The 23,228-nt window shown below is 45.3% G+C and overlaps 1 protein-coding gene across 1 annotated transcript in view; it reads left to right on the top strand.

Annotated features, from left to right (window-relative positions):
* HTATSF1 (HIV-1 Tat specific factor 1) overlaps nucleotides 1-23,228 on the top strand; it is a 456,325-nt gene that overhangs the window by 144,644 nt on the left and 288,453 nt on the right. Inside the window, exon 4 of the mRNA XM_069612801.1 lies at nucleotides 18,843-18,997. Coding sequence (XP_069468902.1) covers nucleotides 18,843-18,997 — 155 coding nt within the window. The remainder of the gene's footprint in view (nucleotides 1-18,842; nucleotides 18,998-23,228) is intronic.

Below are 23,228 nucleotides of genomic sequence, written 5' to 3'. Positions count from 1 at the left end.
GGTTGTAATGAGGCCCACTGTTTCAATAGTACCCAAGGGGGGGTGCTTTGTGTTTAAAATGTAGTGTGGTATATTCAGCAACAATGGTCAAAATTACTAACTGCATAGTTAAGAAACTCATAAACCTGGTCCACATTGGCCAAAATGGTGGCCCATTTTGACTGGCCCACACTAGCATTTTACATTTTTGGTACAGGCATTGCCCTATAGGCCAGTCTGAGCCTGGCAGCTCATCCATAATGGCGAGGGGACACCCAACCAGTGGCCCCTTACCCATTATGAAGGAGCTAAGGAGCCAGCCCAGCGAAACAGTGAGCACTCCCTCAGCTGTTTTTTCCAGCTGATGAGTGCTCCTGGGCTGGCCGAACTGTCAAAGGGAAACACTGTTTCCCTTTGACAGTTCAGTTTAGTTCCCCAGCCGCACATGCTCACTGAGCCATGCAAGTGCTGGGGTGTTTTGCTTCGCCAGCATTGCATAGCTCATTGGAAATGCTGGCTGGGGCACTGCATGTCTGTATGTCTGAGGAGGAGCTTCTGCGCCTCCTCGCACATACGGACAGAGCAGCCTGGAGCAGGGGGTTTCAGCACACACACGCAGGCCAATGCAGAAGGTGCGTTTATGTTCATTGTTTATTTTTATTGAAACATGTATGGATGCGTGTATGCTTATGTTATGAGTGATTGTATGGTGATGGATGCTCGTGTGAATGATAGTGATTGCTGTATGAATGTGCAGCGCCTTGCATACACACATAATCATGTTGATTGTGTTAGGCCCAGTGGGGCCAAGGAGACAGGGATGGTATCTTTTTACTGGACATCTATCATAGATGTCCAGTAAAAAATGTCATGCCTGCCCCCTGGGCCCCCCAGCACCAATTGCAAACTGTTTGGCTATTTACCCATTTTTTTGTTTAAAGTATGTGCTACAATGCAACATTTCAACCGATTATTTAACAAAATTTCACAGGGGGGAAACCCCCCTCCCCCCCGAACCTCCCTTTATTGGTTCGGGCTCCCTCACTATGCTCGGCCGCTATGGCATTTTTGGGGGAAATAGTTACGCCACTCCACTTAAAAAAATCACCAGCCGGCCTTGGCCCTCAGACTGTGTTGTGAACGGGATGAGGGGAACCCAGGGACTATGGTGGGAGCACAATGGGCGGGAACCATGGGATAGTGGTGGGAGCAGAGTGGGGAGAACCCAGGATGTGTGATGGGGTGGGGAGAGACCAGGGACTGGGTAGGAGTGGGATGAGGGATCCCAGCGACTGTGATGGGAGCAGGTGACGGCGCGCAATACATACTGTCCATTTGGCATTCTGGGGGGTCCCGACCTGCCCAAATTTTGTTCAGGGGGGCCTTGGCCAAAAAAGTTTGAAGACCACTGCTCAAGTCCATCAGGCAATTTGGAAGCTGAAGAACTCTGTAAACTGTTCGCTTCTACTCATAGCTCCGTGGTGGCCGGCCAGGTTTTGGTTCTCAGAACTTCAACACCTGTCGATGTATCCGCTGATCAGGTTACCAGTAACTCCCGATCTTCTTCATCAGGGGGAACAGCAGATGTGGCACCCCTCCCCACAATCGCTCAGCTTGGCGGCATGGTGCCTGAGTTCAAGTCTTTAGAGCATCTTAACTTGTCTACGGATAACATGTGTATTATCCAGGCAGCCAGGAAACCCTCAACCAGATCCCAATACAGGAGTAAATGGCTCAGGTTCTGTCATTGGTCTTTTGAGAAGCAATTGGATCCAAGGGTGGCTACGATTGACACAGTACTGTCCTTCGTGTCCTCCCTAGCAGAGTCGGGTGTTCACGTTCTGTCAACTTACCTTTCAGCGGTTTCCGCTTATCTGTCTACAGACCAATGTTCTTATTCTCTGAGTAACGCAGTGGTTAAGAGGCATTTTGCAGGCTTGACGCGCCTCTATCCTCCGGTTCGTAGTCCGCATCCGCCATGGGATCTTAATGTAGTCCTGACGGCGCTGTGCCATAAACCTTTTGAACCAATGGCCACGGTGGACCTCAAGTACTTATCCTAGAAAGTGTCCTTTCTGGTCGCCGTTACGTCAGCGAGGAGAGTGAGCTCCAGGCCTTGTCAGTGGAGCATCCTTTCTTGGTCTTTCACAAGGACAAGGTAGTCCTGCAGACAAACCCTGCCTTTCTATCGAAGGTGGTAACTGAATTCCATCTGAATCAGTCGCTCTCCCTACCGGTCTTTTTTCCGAACCCTGCCTTCGAGTCTGAAAGGGTTCTGCACTCTTTTTTTTTTTAAATTTGATTTTCTGAAAAGAACAACGTACAATCAACACGGTATACTAACAGACCCCTCAACCTCCGCCCCCCTCCCTTGACACACCCTGATATAACAACAGTCCAAAACAGTCTGCATTAATCATTGTTATCCGTATGACCCCCAAGCAGACATCACAATCGTCCAAAGTCCCTTGACCCGTGACCAACAGCAAACAGTTAACCCCCGGCCAGTTCGTCAAAGTCTTTCATCCAGTGCCACCCACCAAGGTCTCAGTATCTCCAATAGCAGACTGTTGAAGCAAGTAACATGTATACGCATCCCACATACCCAGATCAACACACCGTTGCCTGTACAACGATCCCCACCCATTCTTCATGTCATTACAATGCATGATGTTGTCTTTCCAGTGGCAGATGTTTGGGCTTATACTTTTCCCCCATAGCATGGCAACCCTCCGCTTAGCCAATATGAGGAGCAGGGTACCAGTTTCCGCATTCCCCTCGGGACCTCCTTAGTATAACCCATTAACCCCATCAATGGATCTGGGTCTACTGTTCGGCCAACAATCCCCCCAATCGTTTCGAACACATCTGCCTAGAACTGTCGTATGTTCGAGCAGCTCCACGCAACATGAAGGAAATCGGCCCCCTCCAGGTGACACCTATTCCATCTCCCAGTGGCATCCGGAAAGAATTCCTTAAGTTTAGCAGGCGTGTAGTAAAACTGGTGGATGTATTTAAAATGGATCAGTTTATACCCTGCATTAATAGCACCCCTCCTTATACCTTCGCAACAGTATTTCCATACATCCTCAGGAATCTCCCTCCCCAGTTACTTACCTGTAACTTTTGTTCTCCAGCATGGGTCTGGCATGGATTCACATGCGAACCCTCCCACCTACCCCTCTGCGGCTCTTCACTTGGTCATACTGCCACTTGGCGTGCTACCAAATCTGAGGATGGCTGCCAGAGGCGGGGCTTAGGGAGAGGGCAGTCATTGGCTGGGGGCAGTATGACCCAGAGATCAGTCATTGGTTACTACTAAGAAAGACAGATCAGAAACGAAACTGATACTGATTTTTTTCTTTACCGAGGATTCGCAGCCTGACGATGGGGAATATTCATGAGCATGTGAATCCATGCCAGACCCATGCTGGAGAACAGTTACAGGTAAGTAACTTGTTCCAACTCCTACTATCGGGGTGTAACTCCCTCCAGGAATCAACCAACGGAAGTTGAGACAGGACATGTGACAGACTTAAGGCTAACTTGCTGGGCGCTCTAACGATTTTTGAGGTTCTCTCAAGCACTGGATCAAGGGCCAGATTAAAGTCTCCACCCCAGATGACCTTCGATAGATCAAGAGAGACAACCATCTGATATATATCCATATAGAAACCAGGGCCATCAATGTTAGGTCCATAGGTGTTGACTAGGAGTAGGTGTTGGGCAGTGATCTTCCCCCATACCATAGCTGATCTCCCAAGGGGAACAACCTTGTGGCCCTCTAGCTTAAACCCCAAGCCCGGATGAATAAGCGTAATGACCCCCCCCTACACCCCAGACTAGGATGAGTAGTTTGTATAAAACCTTAGGGAACCCCACTTGGGCAATATATGAGTGTTGCTCGTCTCCATCCTATGAGTTTCTTGTAACATTAGTATCTGGGGGCTATGCCTCCCAATTTTCCTGACTTTCATCTGATTATTTAGCCCCCGTACATTCCATGTTAACCCCAATCTTGATCATAGGATCTTCTGCTCGACTGAACCCCTGCAGAGAAGTCAGGGTAGATGTGTATGCGACTTTCCTCAAATTGGAGTGTGCCCGTCTCTTTTGCCTTTCGCAGGATTGTGTCCCTATCCCTGTAGTTCAGGAGTCTTACAATTATAGTGCGTGGCAGAGCGCCTGGTTTAGGTGTTGGGGCCAGTGTACGGTGCGCTCTTTCGACCAAGAAGTGCTCGGAGAATGTTTCCTGTCCAAACAAGGATTTGAGTAGTTCTTCCAATTGTTTTTCCATCTGACCTTTCCCGAAGGATTCCGATACGCCTACCACACGGATGTTGTTCCTCCTTGATCTTGATTCAAGGTCCTCACATTTATTTTGTAGTTTTGTGATATTTTCCTTGATCTGGATGATGCCACGGGTATGGTGTGCATTGTTGTCTTCGTTGGTGCTTATTCTATTTTCAGTCTCTGTGACACGTGAACTTTCTTTTTCCACTCTAGCCTTAAGGGAGCCTATGGTGGACACAATGTCATCCAACTTCATATTGATAAAGAGAAAACCACTTTGCACTATTGTTGTTAACTTGTCTACTTGATCTCCAATTGGGGCCCTCGTTGGCGTCTGCATGAATGTCTGCTACAGTGGTTTGATTCTGGCTGCTAGTGTACGCGTCCATCGGGCCTTTCTTTTTGTTCCATGGAGTTTTGGCACCTTTGGCTGCTTTGGATGGCTCCCCCATTATACTGCCGGATTTCCGCCCTTTATATTTTCTGCAATACTAAAGTATTCAATTTGCTGCACCTCTGTGTAGTGTATCACAGCCCTGGGGTGGGAGCGGGCTCAAGGGATATAGGATATGTTCGCCCTACAGGGCACCACCCGTCAACACCTGTTGTGAACGAGTGGACTGTGTCTCCCACGTGTTATATTGTAGGATTATCAACTTCGTATTGGGTCATACAGCATTTCAATTTAGTCTATTGTCGGCTTATACGTTCCTCACCGGCTCTGAATTCAGGGTGTTTGGTTGCTCCAGGGGGGGTAGCAGTGCGTCCCCCGCCTTGCGCCTGCCACTTGCGCCTGGCCCCTCCGAGTGGGAACGCACCGCAACCCACCAAGGCCTATCTCAGAAGGGAGGTTTATGGGCTGATCCGGAACTGATTTATATTTGCAAAAGGGCTGTTTACTGAACAGGGGAAGCTCCCCACTCCCCCAGGGCTCGCACGCGTTTCGTCGGGTCTGCCTGCTGCCTCGCCCGTTAGCGTATGGTGTTTCCCAGTCCACAGGTAGCCGCCGCAGGCGAGAATCACCCGCCCTTTCAAGTTAACGTTTTGCTTCATCTCACCCCCCCGAAGTGGTTCTGATCGCACTTACTTGGGGCCAAGGCGGTATCCGCTTGTTCTCAGGGAACCGCGTATCACTGCAGTGCTGTATCTTGACTTGCCTCTTGCCTCCATGTAGAAATGGCTGAGGGGGGGTCTTTCCAGGGGCCAAGGGTCTAGGATTGCTCCCGACTGGGCACACCTTCGGAGATACGCCAGATTGTACGTCGCGCCTTCCTGGGACGACGAGGGAAACCAGTTGCGCAGAACAGGTCCGAAGCCCAGGCGCGGGCCGCTGACTTAGGCTCCTCCCACTCGGGGCCTTCTGCCAAGTTGTGACCATGGCACTCGAGTGGTCTGTCCCGGTACCCAATGCCGGGGTCCCGTCTGCCGCGCGGGCCGGCTGATGTTTTGGACGCCGTACTCCAGCACCTTCGGTCGCCGGGGTTCAGGAGTTTTCAGGGTTGGCCGCGGGTAGTTGGGCTCACTGTGCCTCTGTTCAAGGCTCACCAGGCAGTTCTGGAACGGATGGTGATGTATAGGATTTTTCAGTGGAGCGGGAGCTCTGCAATCAGGTGGCCCTTGCTGTCGTGCGCAACAGCGCCCCCCTTATTACATCAATTCTTGCCAACAGCCATGGAGTGGTCTTGTGCGTCACACACATTGTTTTGAATGTGATTATTTGTTTGATAGGCAGCCAGTGTAGCATTTTTAGTGCTGGGGTGATGTGGTACTCTGAGGAGAAGTCTGGCCGCTGCATTTTGGATACGTTACTGTTTCTTCAGTAGGCGTTGCAGCATTCTGAGGTATAGGCTATTGGCATAGTCTATTCTGGACATGATGAGGGCGATGATGGTAAGTGTTTTTTTAGGAGTGAAGGAGAGGAATGGTAGCATCCTTTTTTCTATGTGTAGGAGGAAGAAGCATTTCTTGATTTATTGCGTTTAGTTTTGGTTCTAGTGTTAGTTCATTGTCCATTAGGTTTTTGACTGTTTTAAGCAGTGTGGATGCTGTTCCTGGTACTGTGGGCCATGGGAGGTAATGGCTATTTTCCTGGTTTTTGGGTATAACCATGATTTCTGTCTTGCCTGGGTTGAGTTTGAGGCCGTGTATGTTCGCTGTGTATGTTCATCCATCGTGAGGCTTTGTCTTTTGATGAGCTTGATTAATGGAGTCAGGTAGATATTGAAGATCAGCAGGAATAGGGATGATCCTTTGGTACTGCACAGTTGGTGTCCCGTGGAATGGATTTGTAAGGTTTTGTCCAGACGGTTTCTGTTCTGTCGGTTTGAATGATTCAATGCAGTGCAGGGCTAAACCGGTTATTCCTATTTCTTCTAGTTTCTTGATGAGGATGTCATGGCTGACTGTGTCAAATGCTGCAGATAGGTCCAGTAGTATCAGTGCTGAGTTTCCATAGTGTCTTTTCAAAGTTATCCTCTTTGACAACATTTTGGCATTAAGTGCCTATTGTTGCTGGAGGATCCCTTTTAACTTTCTCTGGCTAAACTTGTGAGAACTACAGTTCCCAAGGGTATAAAGGATCTTTGGATCCCTTTTACATTTTATTATTTGAGACCTGCACCTCCCACCCTGTGTGGCGTGATGGGGAAATACTGAGTATCCCCTTTTTCATTTCAAATGTAACATTTATGTTACAAAGACGCACTTACCTTTAATGGCTGGTGGCAGTGAACCTTTTTAATAATTTGGTGCACATTTACTGCAGGCTGTTGGCACAGCCCAGGTAAAGGCACCCATGGGTGCTCATTTTACCAAAATGGATTTTATTTTTTCGCCATTTTTAGTGTTCCTTGTCCTTTCTTGTTCTTTCCCCTGACATCCAGGGTGGGAAATTCCTTTGTGATTTTTATCTTCAGTGGGAGTCCTGTCGACTCCCTGCACAGGCTCTAGAGTCTGTGAAGACAGGAAGCGGGGGAGGAGTGCAAAACGCTGCAGTCTTTTTTTCTTCCAGCCTAAGTGTGAGAATCCAGTTCAAACTGGGAGGCTGGCTGTCTCGAAAGCATTGCCAAACCCCCCCAGCCCCCCAAGTTTGAATGTTGCAAGGCTGTTTGATTGGCTGGGTTCATACATAAAAGTCCAATCCTGGAAGCTGATGAGGTAGTCGACCACTGGAACCAAAACTGAAGAGGAAGATGAAGAATTTGCAGCTGAAATGTTTTCCAGCGACCGGAGAGCCTGCTGTGCAAAGCATAAATTAGTTTTGCAAAATTGATTAGCCAGAATTGCTAAGTAAAAACAATTGACAATCCACCCTAAATGATTAGCAATTTTTATATCTTTATTTTTAAAGGGATGAGCAGTTAATTGCAACATGGCAATTGCCTAAATAAGACGCAATTGCGACTAACAACATGTTTTACAGAGGTAATCTCTGGGCCTTTTTAACCTTGCAGTTCAGGCACAATTAATTTATCACAATCGAGCAACGTTTAGAAGCCCTCATGCCTGCAGGTTGTTATCCGTGCGGGACAACTTCTAGCAAATGGCTGGGGATAATGTATATCCAGCCAATCATCGGGCAGAAGAAATATTTCCAGACACCTCAGAGCACACAGCCTCGCACTGAGAATACAGCCTGAAGGTAAATGCCTTCTAAATGCTCTTTGAAGCGTGGGACGGCAGCAAATGCCCATTTCTCTCCGTCAGCTACGGCCTGGATCAAATCATTCTTGAGTAATAGATCTATGCTGGTATTTTTTCAATCCGCAGCTGCAGATCCTTCCCCTATTCACTGCGGCGTCCCCCAGGGCTCTTGCGTGTCGCCAGCACTCATGTTTTTACAAAACCGCTCTTTGATGTACTTGACTATCTGGGTGTCTCTTATACGAATTACGCTGACGACACCCAGATACCATTCCCATCACTGGAGACTACTTGGCTGACACTAAGGCCTTGAACGACGTCTACTTGGTCATCCAAGCTTGGATGGCACAACACCAGTTACGCCTCAACGATGACAAGACTGAGCTCCTCATCTTGGGCACTACGCGACGCCTTAGTAAACTCGAGCCGTCCTACCAATCGTTTATCATCGATGGCAACACTATCCAAGTTTCAAAAGACACTAAAACTTTAGGCCGTCAGATCTGCCTCAGCATACACCTGCAAACTCATTGCAGCCTGCAGGCCATTTCTGACCACCCCAAACATGATCACACTGGCCAGAACCCGCATCATGGCCATAATCGACTATGGTAGCGCCCTCTACCTAGGAACCAGCCAAGAGAATCTGAACAAATTCCAAATCTCCCAGAATAACGCCATTAGAGCGGCCCTAAACATCCCGCGGAACCACCACATCTCGGAATCTGGGTCCAATCTACACTGGCTATCACTGAAAGCCTTACGCCTTACCCACAAATGTCTAGCCAACCAAGGCCCCCCCCCGTATCTCTGCGGCCAGCTATCCCGCCACGCGCCTACCCGCCCTCAAAGAACTGCCCAGACCCACTGTCTAACTATACCTAGGTTCAAACTACAAAAAGCGGGTGGATCAATCTTCCCCGTCCTAGCTGCCAAGCTCTGGAATGCCCTCCCCCTCACCATCAGATCTGAAGAATGCTTTAGTGCCTTCAAGTCCAAATAAAAATCGTGGCTCTTCAATCAGCCCTAAATTCGGACTTCTTATGTACCTGGGAGCCTTGTCCCAGTAATACGCCTGCCCTAACCTCTACTCTGTAAATTATGTATATTGCTGTTTGCTCTGAATACTTTGCACTGTATCTAAAGTTTGAATTTATGTATGCTTATGTAACCTTGTCTAAAGTTGCGCCCTGATGCCTCCGGGCCTGTAGGTGCGCGTTACAAATAAAATACAATACAATACAAATCACTGCAGTCCACGGGAGGCGTCAGGAGTTTTCAACCTTTTCAGTTGAAAGGGGCCAAAGCCTGCGTGGGTTCACCAGCAACTGTCCCCATGTTGGCAGTCAGGAATCTTATGACATTGCAACATGCTTCTTATATTCCATAGCTTAAATGCATACTTTGCAGTACACACATTCCACACATAGGCTGCATTTGCTGGAGTCCTTCAGGCCGTCACTTTCCTTGGGCTTCCTCTGTATCTAGAAGGGTTATCACCTTGTTGCCTTTTAAGGTAGGTGGTTTTAGAATAGGCCCTTGCTGCAAAAGGTTTAATAGCTTTTCATGCGACGTTTAGTGTTTCAGTTCCCCGCTGTTTGGCAGTCTTGTGATAATCCGTGGCATTAACCCCCGCCCCATCCCTCCCCCAGGTGTAGTTCTTTGTCTTTGTTAGAATGTATATTTGATTGTATTATTTCATTTTGATTTATTTGTTCCAATTTACTTAAGTGTAAACGTTTCTTGTAAACTATAAAACACTTTTAAAAAGAAATTGAAAAGAATGTTTTCACCCTCGGACTTTGTCTCCGCTCCAGGCTAATCTTCTGTCAAATCTTCAGCCGGCCCTGTTGCAGTCAGACACTTCAGACATTTAGAAGGCCTTGTGACTGTAGGCTGTGTTTTCAGTGCTGGGATGACCATTAGCAAATGGCTGGAAAGAATATATGTTCTACCAATCATCAGACAGGAGAAATATTATTTCCAGACAGTTGATAACACACATCCACTTGATAATACAACCTGCAGGCAGACCTGCTTAACCTCCTCCGATTCTGTGTCGTATTTTGAAGTAGTTGTCCCCTTTCTCAATATAGGGAAAGGCGAGGACCGAGTTTTTATAGTAATTATATGGGCAGCTCTACCTGCAGCCATATGACCTTGTAAATATTGTTTGAAAATGATGTGCAGACAAATTCACTGTACTCCCATGTTTCAAAGAACATTAAGAAGGCAATGCCTTCAGGCAGAGGGGCACTTGTGCCCCCCTCTCTGTTCTCTTTGAACAACGGGGCAGGAGTGTCATTTTGCAACCATAAAGAATCCGGATTGATTGACGTGCTATTCTGAATCACTCAGGCTGGCCTCCTTTCCTGTTGGCTTTGGCTTAGTGAAGTGTTAACATGCATCTTGCAAAATTAGCAAGTGCTTCTCACTTCAAAGGGGGAGGAGGGACTGCCTTATTGTGGTCAGCCTTGATTGGGGGTAGGTGGTGGACAGGCCAAACTGTTTATGGCCTTGCAGAATACTGCAAAGACAGCCAGCAGTTTAGGCGACTGCTGCTGAGATGTTATAGGTTTAGACCTGTCTATAAATGCTGTGGCATTTTTTCCCCCAATTCCTGCTGGTAAATGGGTTTTTATAAAGGTGGATGGGTCCGGCCCCCTTGCTTCCCAGTATGGGAATTTCTATACCCATCAATATTTGGTTCCGCCCATGTAACGAAAATCAAAACTTGGCACCCATTTTTTATTTATTTTTATTTCTTTTGCATTTTTAAAGCGCTCACACAGCATTGGAGGTCTTCGAAGCGCTGTTACTTGAATATGTCTTAGTTGTGCATTTATAACACGCTTAATACCCAGAGAATTCCAAGCTCGGACCAGGGGATCGAACCTTGGTTGCTTCGTGTCGTCTTGTTTCCAAGACGAGCAGGTTGCCGCTGAGCTATCCTCCCGGGACATCCCATGCCTACAGGCAGTGGTGTACTGAGTGGGTGACGGGATGTGGAGGGATGTTGGGGGGGGGTGTTTGGGGAGGGGGTACAAGCTGCATCCACAGTTTCTTTTGAGAACCTGACCAGGAATTTTGTCACTGGGACACCTCTCCCCCGTTCGGCACCTCAAGGGTGCTTAATAGGAAAGGTGTCCCGTTGAGAGGACAATGTGTGCTGAGCAATTCCTGCTCAGCACGATCATTGTCCTGACACCTGACCCCTTCCGAACGGGAGCCTTGTCCCTGTGCCAGGACATTGTCCCAGGGTCCGTGAGCTAATGTGAGCCATTAGGCGCTGATGGGAGGGAGGGGGGCCATTAGCAGGGACCTTTGTCCCTTTAGAAATGTGCATGGGAGGAAATGATCAGCATTGAGCAGGGTACATAATACTGCAGGCTTTATGAAAGAATGTCTATGGCTTTAACCAGGGGGGAATCGTTAGGCTAACATTAGTCTGCAGGATGCTATTGTCACTTTGCATGAAGGATGGGGAGAATACAATATATTTCAATATATTCTCTAATGATGTGTATATAGTGTAAAGTTAATTATGAAATGGTAGTTTCTTACGTTTTGTTCTCTGCTTCCAAGGCATTGCTTTAAATAAAGTATTATTTAAGCACATGAAATGCCAAGGGAAACCTTAATAAATATTTATATAAACTAAACTTATGAAGATGTGCTCAGTTGCTTAAATTATCCATATCACGGTTGCACCATTTAACCAAAGTGTGTGATCCTGGGCAGATCAATTAATCACACTGTCTTATCTGCAGCTATTTGATTCACTTCAGATGTTGTTTGAAAAAAAAGACTATAAAGTTGCTCCATAAATAACAAAAGTGCAATTAAAGGTATTTTGAATGACAAAGTTATATGCCACTTGGCTTACTTATGGCAACTTATTCTAAAGTCGCTTCCATAGTGCCTCCAAGTATCAAAGACTGATGATGCTTCTTGCAATGCCTGTTTCTGTGAAGTCATTTCTGTTAGTGCAATGCATATGCAAATGAGGAGGTTTGTATGCATTTTGCCCCAGAGCGCCTAAAGAGCTCTAATTAGATGAGTTTCCTGCATCTGTAATAATTCAGCAGTTTTATTTATTTTTGTTGTGTTTAAAATGCCATTACCACTAATGTTACCAACCAAAAAAGTTGATTTGGGCGGTTTGTGGGCGCGAATGAGACCATATGGAATTGCGCGCACTGCAATTGCGGGGGAAAGTAGCAGGACTTTTTTCGTTGCCTGCCCCCCCTTGCAATGTTGCTCAAACAGAGAAGGCAATATGCTTGCAGGCTGTTTCATCACAAAACAGCCTGATAAGACGTTCTAAAATATTCTTTGAGGCGCAGGACGGCAGCAAATCACTGGAGTCCCTGCTTCAAAGAACATTAAGAAGACCGTATGCCTGCAGTCAGTTTTATCAGTGTGGGGTTTGTACAGCCCCCTGCACTGATCACACAGCCTGCAGGCATATGACCAGGGATCTTAATTAACAAGGACTTACCCACAGTATCCACTATGGCTGGGCATCCGAGCTGTGGCTTGAGCTGTCACTTCCGTGCTCTGGCCTCTGCACATGGGCTGCTCTGCGCATGTCTTTCTGAGACAGCGCCGAGCTGGGCACATGAAAAATGCAAACAATGTTTCAGCCTGCCCCAGGAGCCTCTCCCCCTCTTCCTCGCCTGTGCGCAAAGGCACCACAAGCACAGCAGGCGAAGAAAACATGTAACCCTCATTCTAAAAATCATGTTGCAGTTTGTGTGACATGATTATTGAAATAAAAATCAATTTGGGAGTATTGTATTGCAAACTGCGATGCGATTCCGCTTATTTTATGCCTTGCTGTGTAACTGGAGCCTGCTGTAGCCCTTCCTTCCAATCGACCTGGGGACTACGAAAACGACAAGCCCGACCCAGAGCCTGGTGGCACCCACTAGATTAAAGACCTGCATTTTGAGCCATCCCATGCCGTGCTGTGACCTTGCGGGGCTGCAATACCCTGGGACCTCGAGCCAGTGTGCGTTGCACGGTCTTCCGAATCTCCCTGAAACTTCTTGGGCATGCTGCTGGATCTCCAGAGGCCGAATTACAGTCCAAGTCACCTCACCAGAGTGCTGGACCTTGCAAACAACCAGAATCCAACCAGCGATGTTTGTTCTTATTCAATGCTCCTGAAAAAAGCACCAAATCCACAGAGCCCCATCCAGCTGCGAGGAAAACCTTGCCTACAGCCTTCTCTGTGCTCCTTGCTGCAAAAGTCCTTGCAGTGTCCTGTCTTCTTAATTAAGGAATTCAACAACCAGGTTTTTGGCTGCAGATCCTGAAGTCCTCCTGCTGCAAAATCTTCTTCTGTGCTGAGGTACTTTGCTGGTTTGGTTATTTACTTACCTTAAGTCTTTTGTGATTCTTGTGTAGTTTTGGGGGGGTTTTCTGTGATTGGGAGTCATCCTCCTCCAGTGCACCCAGGCCCCTACTGGAAACCTCGTAGGGTGTCTTCTGTTTCACCCTTGGACCCTCAACTAACTCTGTAAGTAAAGTACTTACTTGGTCTAACAGTCTTCCTTAGGATCTCTGACTTTTGCTACTTAAGAACCTATCCTGACCTTGGTCTTGGACACTAGACCCATAGTGACGCCCCTCCTGCCACTGAGAACACTCGTGCTCCAAGAATAAGTGAAAGACTTCTAAGGATTGGGCCTTTTGCCTAGAAAAGAGAAAGTGTTTAAAAATGACTTACTTGCAAAAGAAGTTGGTTGGTAACTGTAACTCTGAGAGTGAACAGTTACAAAAGTGTTTACTTACCTTAGAAATGTTCAGCCATTCTGAAAAGTATATGGAACATCTTTCTTTCCTTAGAAACTGTTTCGCCATTCTGATAGTAAGTAGCAGTAAGATTATTTTACTCACCTGTAAATTGGCTGTGCCTCTTTCCCAAAAGTAATGCTGTTGGCTTCACTAACAGTTTCCTTCAGATAATAGGTGTATACATTTCTCCACTGGGTCTTGCTTCTCCTGACTTGCTGTTGGCCTGTCCAGAATAAGTCTGCCTTAGATTTTACCTACATAGGAAAAACCTTGAGTCATTCATAAAGAGTAACATTGGGTTTTGCTTTCCCTGGTCTGTTTTAGACAGACACAAAAAGAGTCTTGGGTTTACACCTGCCTTTAAGTGGTTGATAGCTTCTGGTTTTACTTACCTTGAGAATAACTTTGTTATCCTAAACTTAGTTATTGCTTCCCTTAGTCTGTGAATTGAAATGAAACTGTTATTGAATATTACAGCCCAAAGTCCAACTCCCCTTCAATAACTGTGTTAGGCAATGTTTGTATGCAGTACCCTTTGGAACCACTACACACAACTAGGACTACAGGTGTAAGCAAACCAACCTTTGGTATAAGTCTGTACTACGCAGTTCTGGTAGCATTGCTCAGCAGCCAGGCTTATCTCAAGAGGGGAATTTGAGCTGTAATGATGTTACACAGAGGTCTATAATTAGTAAGTATTCAAACAAACTCTTACACTCAAGGTTTCTTGGTAAAACACTTATTAATTTATTTCACAGTAATTTCTAAAACATTTGCTAGATGGAGGCAGTCTGTATCACACAAAAATATACTTCAGTACTTTACACTATCAGTTTCTGAGGCATTTAAACTACTTTGAAGGAGGAGCAAAATGGCATTCAGAGCATTTGAAGTAGGAGCAACAGTGCATAGGTTAATAAAAAAGATTACAGTTTCTCTTAAGTAGTGCAAATAGTTTAAGTTCACCAGAGGAGTCAATTCAATGCAATAGGTTAGGCCAAAATCCATGGGCTGAAGTCTTGGATAGGATAAAGCAGTTCTGGTAGTTAAACGGAAAAGTCTTTGCCAAAGTTCTCAGAAGTAGGTCGTAAATGAAAGATTCATATGTTGGGTCACAAGCTGACTAGGCCTGCAAGTTGTCAAAGTTTCAAGCACTTTCGCAGTGAGAGGTAAGTTTTCTCGGTTGAGTTTTCACAGTACCTTACAATGAAGAAAAAGATGCTGCTGAAGTCTTCTGTTCCTGCAGATCTCGCTGTTCCTGATCCTCAGTCGTGGGGACAAGAGGGAGGACATTGGGGGACTTCTGCACTGGGACTGGTCGAAAAGCTGTCAAATGGCAATCTTCAATTCCGGTAGCTGTAATCAAGCACTCAAACTCGTGTCTCTCTCCCTGGTTATTCGGTTTCCTGCAGCACTCTGAGGAAAATACAACCAGCTCCAAGAATGGTATTCAGGTGGCTAAGTGTCGAGTAGATTGGTCTCACCAACTCAAAGGGAGAAGTCGTCCTTGCAGGGCTTCTCTGTCTAGATGAACTTGGTGATTCGGACCTGCAGCAGGGCTTCACCGGGCAAACCAACGGTCAAGGAGTTGCAGCAGCTGTCCTCTTCTAGCTCGTCTTCAGTTCTTTCGTTCCAGTGGTCGACTCTGTCTTCCAAGCCAAGAGACTCGCCTTTTATTCAGTTCTCTCCCATTCATTCCAGCCTAGCTGTCACCCAGCAGGGTGGCTTTCCTTGCTGGACAGTCAGCCAGCCAATCACGACAGAGTGCATTTTGGTCTCCAAGATGACTAAGCACAGGGAGTAGCACCTCCCTCACTTCCTGCCCACTCCAGACACTCGGGCACCAGAGGCGGTCTTCAGTCCTGAAGCCCGCCAAAGGCATAGGAACAAAGGGACCAAACTTGGTTTTGAGTGCAGAGACAAACTCTAGAAGGACCTTTCCACAAAGAAAGAACGAAAAAAGAAGACCGGGACCTGTTTACAGAGGGGGCTCAGATGCCACCTTGAAAAACAAAACATGGCTCCCGCGATTTAACGCTACCGTTGTTCGCAGTTGGGAAAAATCATGGTAGTTCGTTGTTAAACCACTGCCACCAGCCATTTCGCGAGGAAAGGGTAGCATTTGACTGCTACATTTTTTTCTAGACATCGGAGATACTAGGTAAACCCATCCCAAACCCTATTCTGAAATAGGGTGTGCTGGGTCTAGGAATTTCGAAAGACTAGTAAAGTCAATTTCACTTCACTTTACTTTCTCTGGGAAACAATAGTTCATCCCAGAGAAGGTATTTAAACCTTGAGACAGACTAAAAGGCTTCCCTGTGTCACTGCATTGAGGTTGCTGTGTGACACAAATGAAAAGATGTCTATGGAGTTGTCTAAAACTCCATAATCAAAGAACACAAGCGTTAAACACACATCAAAATACATGAGAGAGTAGGGAAGAAAGGCTCACTCTCTCCAGGAAAAAAAATATAAAGTCCTGGGGGTCTCTAAGGTGAAGGGAATTAGCACATTTATGAGAATTCTCCCTAACCAACTGTTATCCTGAATCAGAGTTATAGGTGGTTTATACTGTTCCTAGAACAGAGGTTTTCAAACTGTGGGGCGCACCCCCCAGGGGGGGCGCGGCCGCATCCCGGGGGGGGGGCACCAGAGGGGGGGCCCCATCATGACATTTTTTTTTTAGATTGGAGGAAATGGGAAGGGGCAGCTCACATGGTCAGACTGGACCATAAAACGGTTTTAGGCACCAATGAAAAAAATGTCCAGCAGTTGCAAATGGATATTCAGTCCTTTAGTCACACACTGTTTGAATAGTACCCAAGGGGTTGTTTTTTGTTCAAATGTAAACAAATTGTGATATTTTAAGAATATTTATTCAGCAACAATGGTCAAAACTACTAGCTGCATAGTGAAGTAACTCCTCAAACTGGCCCACATTGGCCAAAAAAGTGGCCCATTTTGACAGGCCTACACTAGCATTTTGCATTTTTGGTATGGTCATCGCCCTATTGCCCTGTAGGCCAGTCCAAGCCTGCCGGCTCATCCATAATGGGTGAGGGGGCGCCCACCCACTGGCCACCTCACCCATTATGGAGGAGCCAAGAATACAGCCCAGTGAAACACTGGGCACTCCCTCAGCTGCATTTTCAAGCTGAGGGAGTGCTCCTGGGCTGGCTGAACTGTCAAAGGGAAACACTGTTTGCCTTTGACAGTTCATTTCTCCAGCCACACATGATCACTGAGCCATGCAACGCTGGGCGTGTTTTGCTTCGCCAGCCTTGCATAGCTCATTGGAAATGCTGGCTGGGGCACTGCATGCATGTATGTGCAAGGGGGTGCTCCTGCGCCTCATCGCACATACGGGCAGAGCAACCTGGAGCGGGGCATTTTAGCAACCACGCGCAGGCCCCTGCAGAAGGTACGTTTATGGAGATTTATTTTTTATTTAAATTTGTATGGGACTGTTGGGAGCAGGATGGGTGGCAGCACTGGAATAGTGGTGGGAGTAGGGTGGGGAGTACCCAGGGTCTGTACTGGGAGTAGGGTGCAGTGACGGCACGCAAAAGTTCATAGCAATTTCTGCATACTGTCCATCTGGCACTTTTGGGGGGGGGGGCCCGGCCTGCCCAAACTTTGCTCAGGGGGCGCCCAGGCCAAAAAAGTTTGAAGACCTCTGTCCTAGAATCTGTGTTTCACTAGATTAGAAACGTATATTGTCCAGTTGATATTGCTATGTGATTTCATTTGCTGAGTGTCACGGTACAACTGATAGGCTCTACTACCCTGGTATTACTGAAAGTAATCTCAACGTAACTATTGGTTTTGACTTCCCTAGATCTCCTGTTAGGTGTTCCAAATAAGGTTATATGCTTTGGTCTGTGTACTTTCCCGCATAGTGTGTTTTTATAATTGTGGTTATATAATGTGATCGTACTTATTTCCCCCAGGATTTATCTGGGCCTACTTGTATTTAAATAAACAATTTATTTTTACAATACATAGTGTTTCAGTGTTTCTTTGGACCATTTGTATTATAATTTAACTTGTACTGATGCTACATCCCTCTCTCCCTCCTAAAATAAGCCTGGCTGCTCTGTCTACGCTACTTTGAACTCGGGTGGTACAGCTTTATACTAAGAGTGGAGTCTTGTACTGTCTCAGTCGAATGGTTTGACTAAGCCCTTAGTTGTATTTGAGAAAGATTGTCCTAACAATGATGCACGCAACCCAGCTTTAATATATGTGGGGAGGTTTGTGTGTAGTCTATCTATGAGATCCATTCTGAGGAGCCCCCGGCTGCAGGCTTTGAGTTGGGCAATCTTTCTACAAGACTATCGCTGGGAAATGGGCAATGTTCTGCGTCATCACAAAATGGAACAGAAAAGTAATACTTCTCAACCAGTGGTTCTATTGTCTTTGCAGCTTTACTTATTTTTGTTTAATGCACCCTGGGGATGTCTCTATTTATAGTAGCTAATGTAACTACTTGGCGACTTTAGGGCAACTATTACCCAAATAAATTGCAAGCTAAAAGTATAATTTGTCTGCGTTGGTTCCTTTTTGCAACTTTGTTAACCGGGTGATTGGTTTTGATGTGAACAGCAAATGGTAATAATGTATTTGCTAATGAAACAGCCAACATGGGTGCTTAAATGTTCTTCTACTCATTCTTGGGCACAATGGTTTGTGCTCATTTTTGTGAACTCCAGAGTTTTAATAATAATGGATGGGAAGAAATCCTCACTAGCTGTTGATGTATTATGAACATTTCCAGTGAACAAATGCCCAAAGAGCTAGATTAAATCTTTGGTGAAGCCTTTCTTGCAGGCCAGAAATTACTCTTACTAAGTAACCTCTTTTCAAGCCCCATGTCTTTGTCCCATTACTCATTTACACTGGGGTAGTGTGAAAAATGTGGTATGCTTTGAGTTGGGGAGGGAGGGGGGAGGGATGAATGCTGAATGAAACAATGTTTTAACATGTAGACATTTTCATTTTTTAGAATTTATTAACAGTTTTCCGTTTCCTTATGATGGGATTTGCGATTTATTTTTTTATATGGGTTTTATTTTCGCATGTGTATTGTATAGATTGTTTTTTCTTTTTTACTTACCATCTAGGTCTACCTCCTGACATAACCGATGATGAATTTGTAGAGCTTATGTCCAAATATGGTATCATTATGCGAGATATTGAGACTGAAAATTACAAACTCAAACTGTACAAGGACAACCAAGGGAATCTGAAAGGAGATGGTCTCTGTTGTTATTTGAAGGTAAGTAGAGTGACTGTGGGTGTTGCTTGGTTTATGAAGGATTTTGATTCCAGGCTTCACCAATTTAAAGTGTTATTTTTGAGTAAGGATTAGAACACTGGAATCCTCCACTTTGGAAGTGCTGGTGACCCAGTCTTAAAACAGATCAGGAAGTAGAGGTCAAGCCTTCTCCATGCCAATGAGCAAACTTGAAAACCACCTGCCACCATACTTGTGGATGATGGAAAATAGTGACCACCCAAGATGCGTATCTTCCCCAAATGTATAATGGACTATGCCATGATAAGCTCACACCCATGTATGTTTAATGATATTTGATAAGCACCATCTTTCACCATTTAAAGTGTCTTCTGTTGTTGATGACTAGGCTCGGATGTCTGTTTAGAGAGAAGTTCTGCTTTTGGTGAATATGAGAGGAGAGATACTGAACAGCTCTAGTGCGAGTGCATTGAAGAGTTGGATGACCTGGACTGCAAAGATGCTGGTAGTGGAATCTTAAAAACTGGCTTATATGTATTTATTTTTTATTTTTATTTTTTTAATCTAATTCTTTTACAAATTGTCGTCTGAAGATCAGCAATGTAGTTGGTCTGCCTTGATCGAAAGTGGCAGAGGCCATGGAACATGGAATGCTTGGTGTGCATTGTAGAGTGTTTGAAATTCAGTTTAGTTGATGATGAAGGTGCATGCTGCATACGTGTACTTTTATATAACTAATTAACATAACCTAACCTGTATGTCTCAAATGTTGTATTCTAGAGGACATTTTCCTGACTGTTTCTGAACCAAACATTTGTATCCTTTTCTCACAAGTCTGTGAATGGTACTACAACAGCATTGATTAAGTGTGTTAGTAACATTGAAACATCAAATATTTGCATTCTAAATTGTAACTCCCCCACCCCATCCCCCTCCTCTCCACCTGCCTGGGTATACAATAATGGACAGATTTGTGGGTTGAGGGGATTTTGGTGTCAGTTTTATGTCTTCATCTTTTGTGAATACATTTACTTCCACTTGTTTGCAAAAGCAATAACAAAACAAACTTGAAGGTTTTACTATGCGCATTACAATTGGGAGAGAGCATATTTTAGCCTCTATGATTCAAAACTGAAGCTCTAAAGTATGTGTTGTTTAAACGTGGCTTTCTGCTAAAGGATATCATCTTGCCTGGTGGTGTACAAATTGGAGCCTTTCAGGTTTTTCACTGTGATTTATACCTGTTTGGTTGGAAATGAAGCTTTAAGTGCTGTCTAACCGACAGATTACTTGCTGCTGATTTTCATCATCGCATTGCTAAGAGTATGAGAAAGGCATGTGCACTAAACTGGCAACAACATTCAATCCTTAGTTTCTAGCCCAAACTCCTACCTTGAGAGGCTTAAAAACATCTGATCCAGTGCCCACAGCCGCCTTAGTTATTCTATAGAAGCAACACCAAAACTCTCAATGGCTCATGGAACAGTGGGAAGGAGAGCATCCAGGACTGCGATGAATAAAAGTAGGGTGTGTGTGTGTGTGTGTGTGTGTGTGTGTGTGTGTGTATATATAAAACGTATCACGCAAAAACTTAAAAGGGAAGCAAATTACTTGTGTACTTACGGGACACATCAGGGGGTTACAGGTAGCATACAGTTGTAGCAGCAGATGATGCAATGGGGGAGCACTGTAGCGGGGAGATGAGAAGTATGTTTGAGTCGAAAGAGTGGCAAGTGTAATGAAGATTACAGTTCTGTAATCCGAGCATTACCGCATTGTCCCTCTCCCTCGTCTTAGTAGTAAGATGATAAACCAATCATTGTCAAGTCTTCCAACAGCCCTTGACAGTGGGGCATGATCCATTTCGGAAACACAGCTTCAAACACATGAAAGAGGCAGGTAAGTGACTGATGGGTCATCCATCAAGTAACTGCCATAGAAGAACTTCCATAAAACCAAATGGTGGAACCGCAACAATTGCACTCAAATGGGGATGGTGTTGCTAAAAAACCATTCAAGTGCCAGACAATTCAAAGTAACAACTGAAGGACCGGGAAGTTTGCAATTGAGTCCATGTCTGAAAAACAGCTTAACAACCAAAAGGATATCCTGATTCAGAGTGGATCCAACCGGAACTCTGCAGAGGTCAAAACTAATTCACCTACTTGCAGATGATGTGTAGACTGCTATTACATTTGTGAATATAAAAGACTGAATGTCCCTGGAAAACGAATCATTTAGTATGATGTTCATTTGTACAACAGTGTCTGGAATTAAACATTTGAAAAATCCTACTTCAGTGTATTGGAAATCTGATAGCAAAAATATACATGTTATGTTGATTTATACCGCACACCGCTACCATTGTCATGGTCTCCAGGCGCTCAGTGGCTCTGCAAGGAAAAGTGGGTTGGGTTGGTTAGTGCGGGAGAGAGGAATAGGATAGATGGAGGAACCGGTGTCTGGATGTGCTTTATCACGTTTATATAGCGCCCCTAACTCTCGGTTACATTTGAGAGACTTGGTAATACAGTATGGTTACAAATGCAGATAGTGTCAATACAGTATGGTTACAAATGTAAATATGGTATAAATACAAACTTGTTCAGGTGCAATACTTACATATGAGTCATCTTTTGATAGATCATATGCATTATACAGAAATCCAATTTCTCATTGTACTGTTTGTTTATTTATATTGCGCACCAGGGAGGAATTGGATTTTCTTAATAGTTTGTTTGTTGGCCCCTATGTACAGTGCATTACAGTAGTCTAATTTAGACAAAATAAGCGCTCTGGCTAGGTTAATGCAGTTATTAGACAAGACGGGTTTACCTGCTCTGATCAGTTTGCACGTATAGGCCGTGGCAAGGCCATGGCATTTACTTGCTTGTTGAAAGACAGGGTAGAGTCTAGGTAGAACCCCAAGGTTTTCACCTCCTTGGTGACGGTAATAGTGTTGTCAATATTGAAGGAAGTGTAGTTGGGACTTCGTTTTTTGAGGGTTGAAGTTGTGACTAGGATAATGATCTGTCTTATCATTCAGGCATAGTCCATGGGAGGCCATCCATAGCTGGATGATGAGATATACCCTATTCACCAAGGCCAAATCCTTGTCATAATCCCCAGTAAGTGGTAGGAGGATCTGAGTATCATCTGCATAATTCGTGTAGCTGATATCAAGATGATCCAGATCATCGAAAAGGGGCTTCGTGAAGATGTTGTATACGGTAGGTGAGACACAGGAACCCTGAGGCACTCTGAATGTGATGGGGATAGGGTCTGAGGCTGCAGTAGGGGAAAAGATTGTCGTAGTCCGATTACTTAAAAAGGATTGTATCCATGTTATGCCTTCTACTGAAAAATGAGCAGCAGAGTCCAGATGGCTGCATAAGACTTCATGATCCACAAAGTCGAATGAGTCTAGTCTACCCTCAGTGGGCTGAGGGGTTGGGGGGGGGGGAACCTAGAGCTCATTAGTGGAGGGAGGTTGGTTCTTGATATCTTGGTTGAAGAGCCATGTTTTTAGTTTTTTTGCGAAAGCACCATAGAGACGGGTCTGTCCTTAGTTCTGAGGGCAAGACATTTCAGTAGTTGGCTGCAATAACAGGGAAGTTAGATCCTCCTGCTTTCTGTCTTTTTGTATCTTGGTGTAGTCAGTTGCCCTAGGTAGGCTGAACGGGTTGGGCTGGCTGATTGGGTTTTGGAAATTAGTTTTGAGAGGTAGCGTGGAGCGGTGTTAGATAAGCATTTGTGGGTAAGAGATAGTACTTTGAATTTAATATGGTCTCTAACTGGTAACTGCTTTGTTTTGAGCAGTGGGCTTGTTGTGTCAAGAAGGGTGGCGTCCAGTGTTTGACTAGTTAGTTGTCTGAGGTGGTTGCGTTTGTACCTTTGTAGAGTGCTGTGTGGTTTGTGTGTTTATGGTAGGTTCATTCACTAGCCATCTGAGTGTGTGTTGTAGGTGAGGTATGTGGGTTGTGTGGGAGAGAAGTGGTTAGTGGGGATCTCTGGTTATTTGTACTTATGTTATTATTTTCTAAATGTATCCATTGCTTTCCTTGTTTCCGGTTTATAGTTTGTAGAAGCAGGGGTTGTAATGGTCGGGCGGCCTGTTTATAGAGGGGTTGTTATATGGTTGATCTGTGTTTATCTTGGCGAGTTGAAAAGTCAGGTTTTTAGACTTTTCCTGAAAGTGAGCTGGTTTTCCGTCGTCATGATTTCCTTAGGGATTGAGTGCCATAGTTAATAT

Source organism: Ambystoma mexicanum, chromosome 5p (assembly GCF_040938575.1).
Source record: "Ambystoma mexicanum isolate Mex_15411 chromosome 5p, UKY_AmexF1_1, whole genome shotgun sequence".
In the NCBI taxonomy this organism is placed as follows: domain Eukaryota; kingdom Metazoa; phylum Chordata; class Amphibia; order Caudata; family Ambystomatidae; genus Ambystoma; species Ambystoma mexicanum.
The sequence above is the reverse complement of the archived record's forward strand: the minus strand, read 5'-3'. Positions and strand labels throughout refer to the sequence as shown.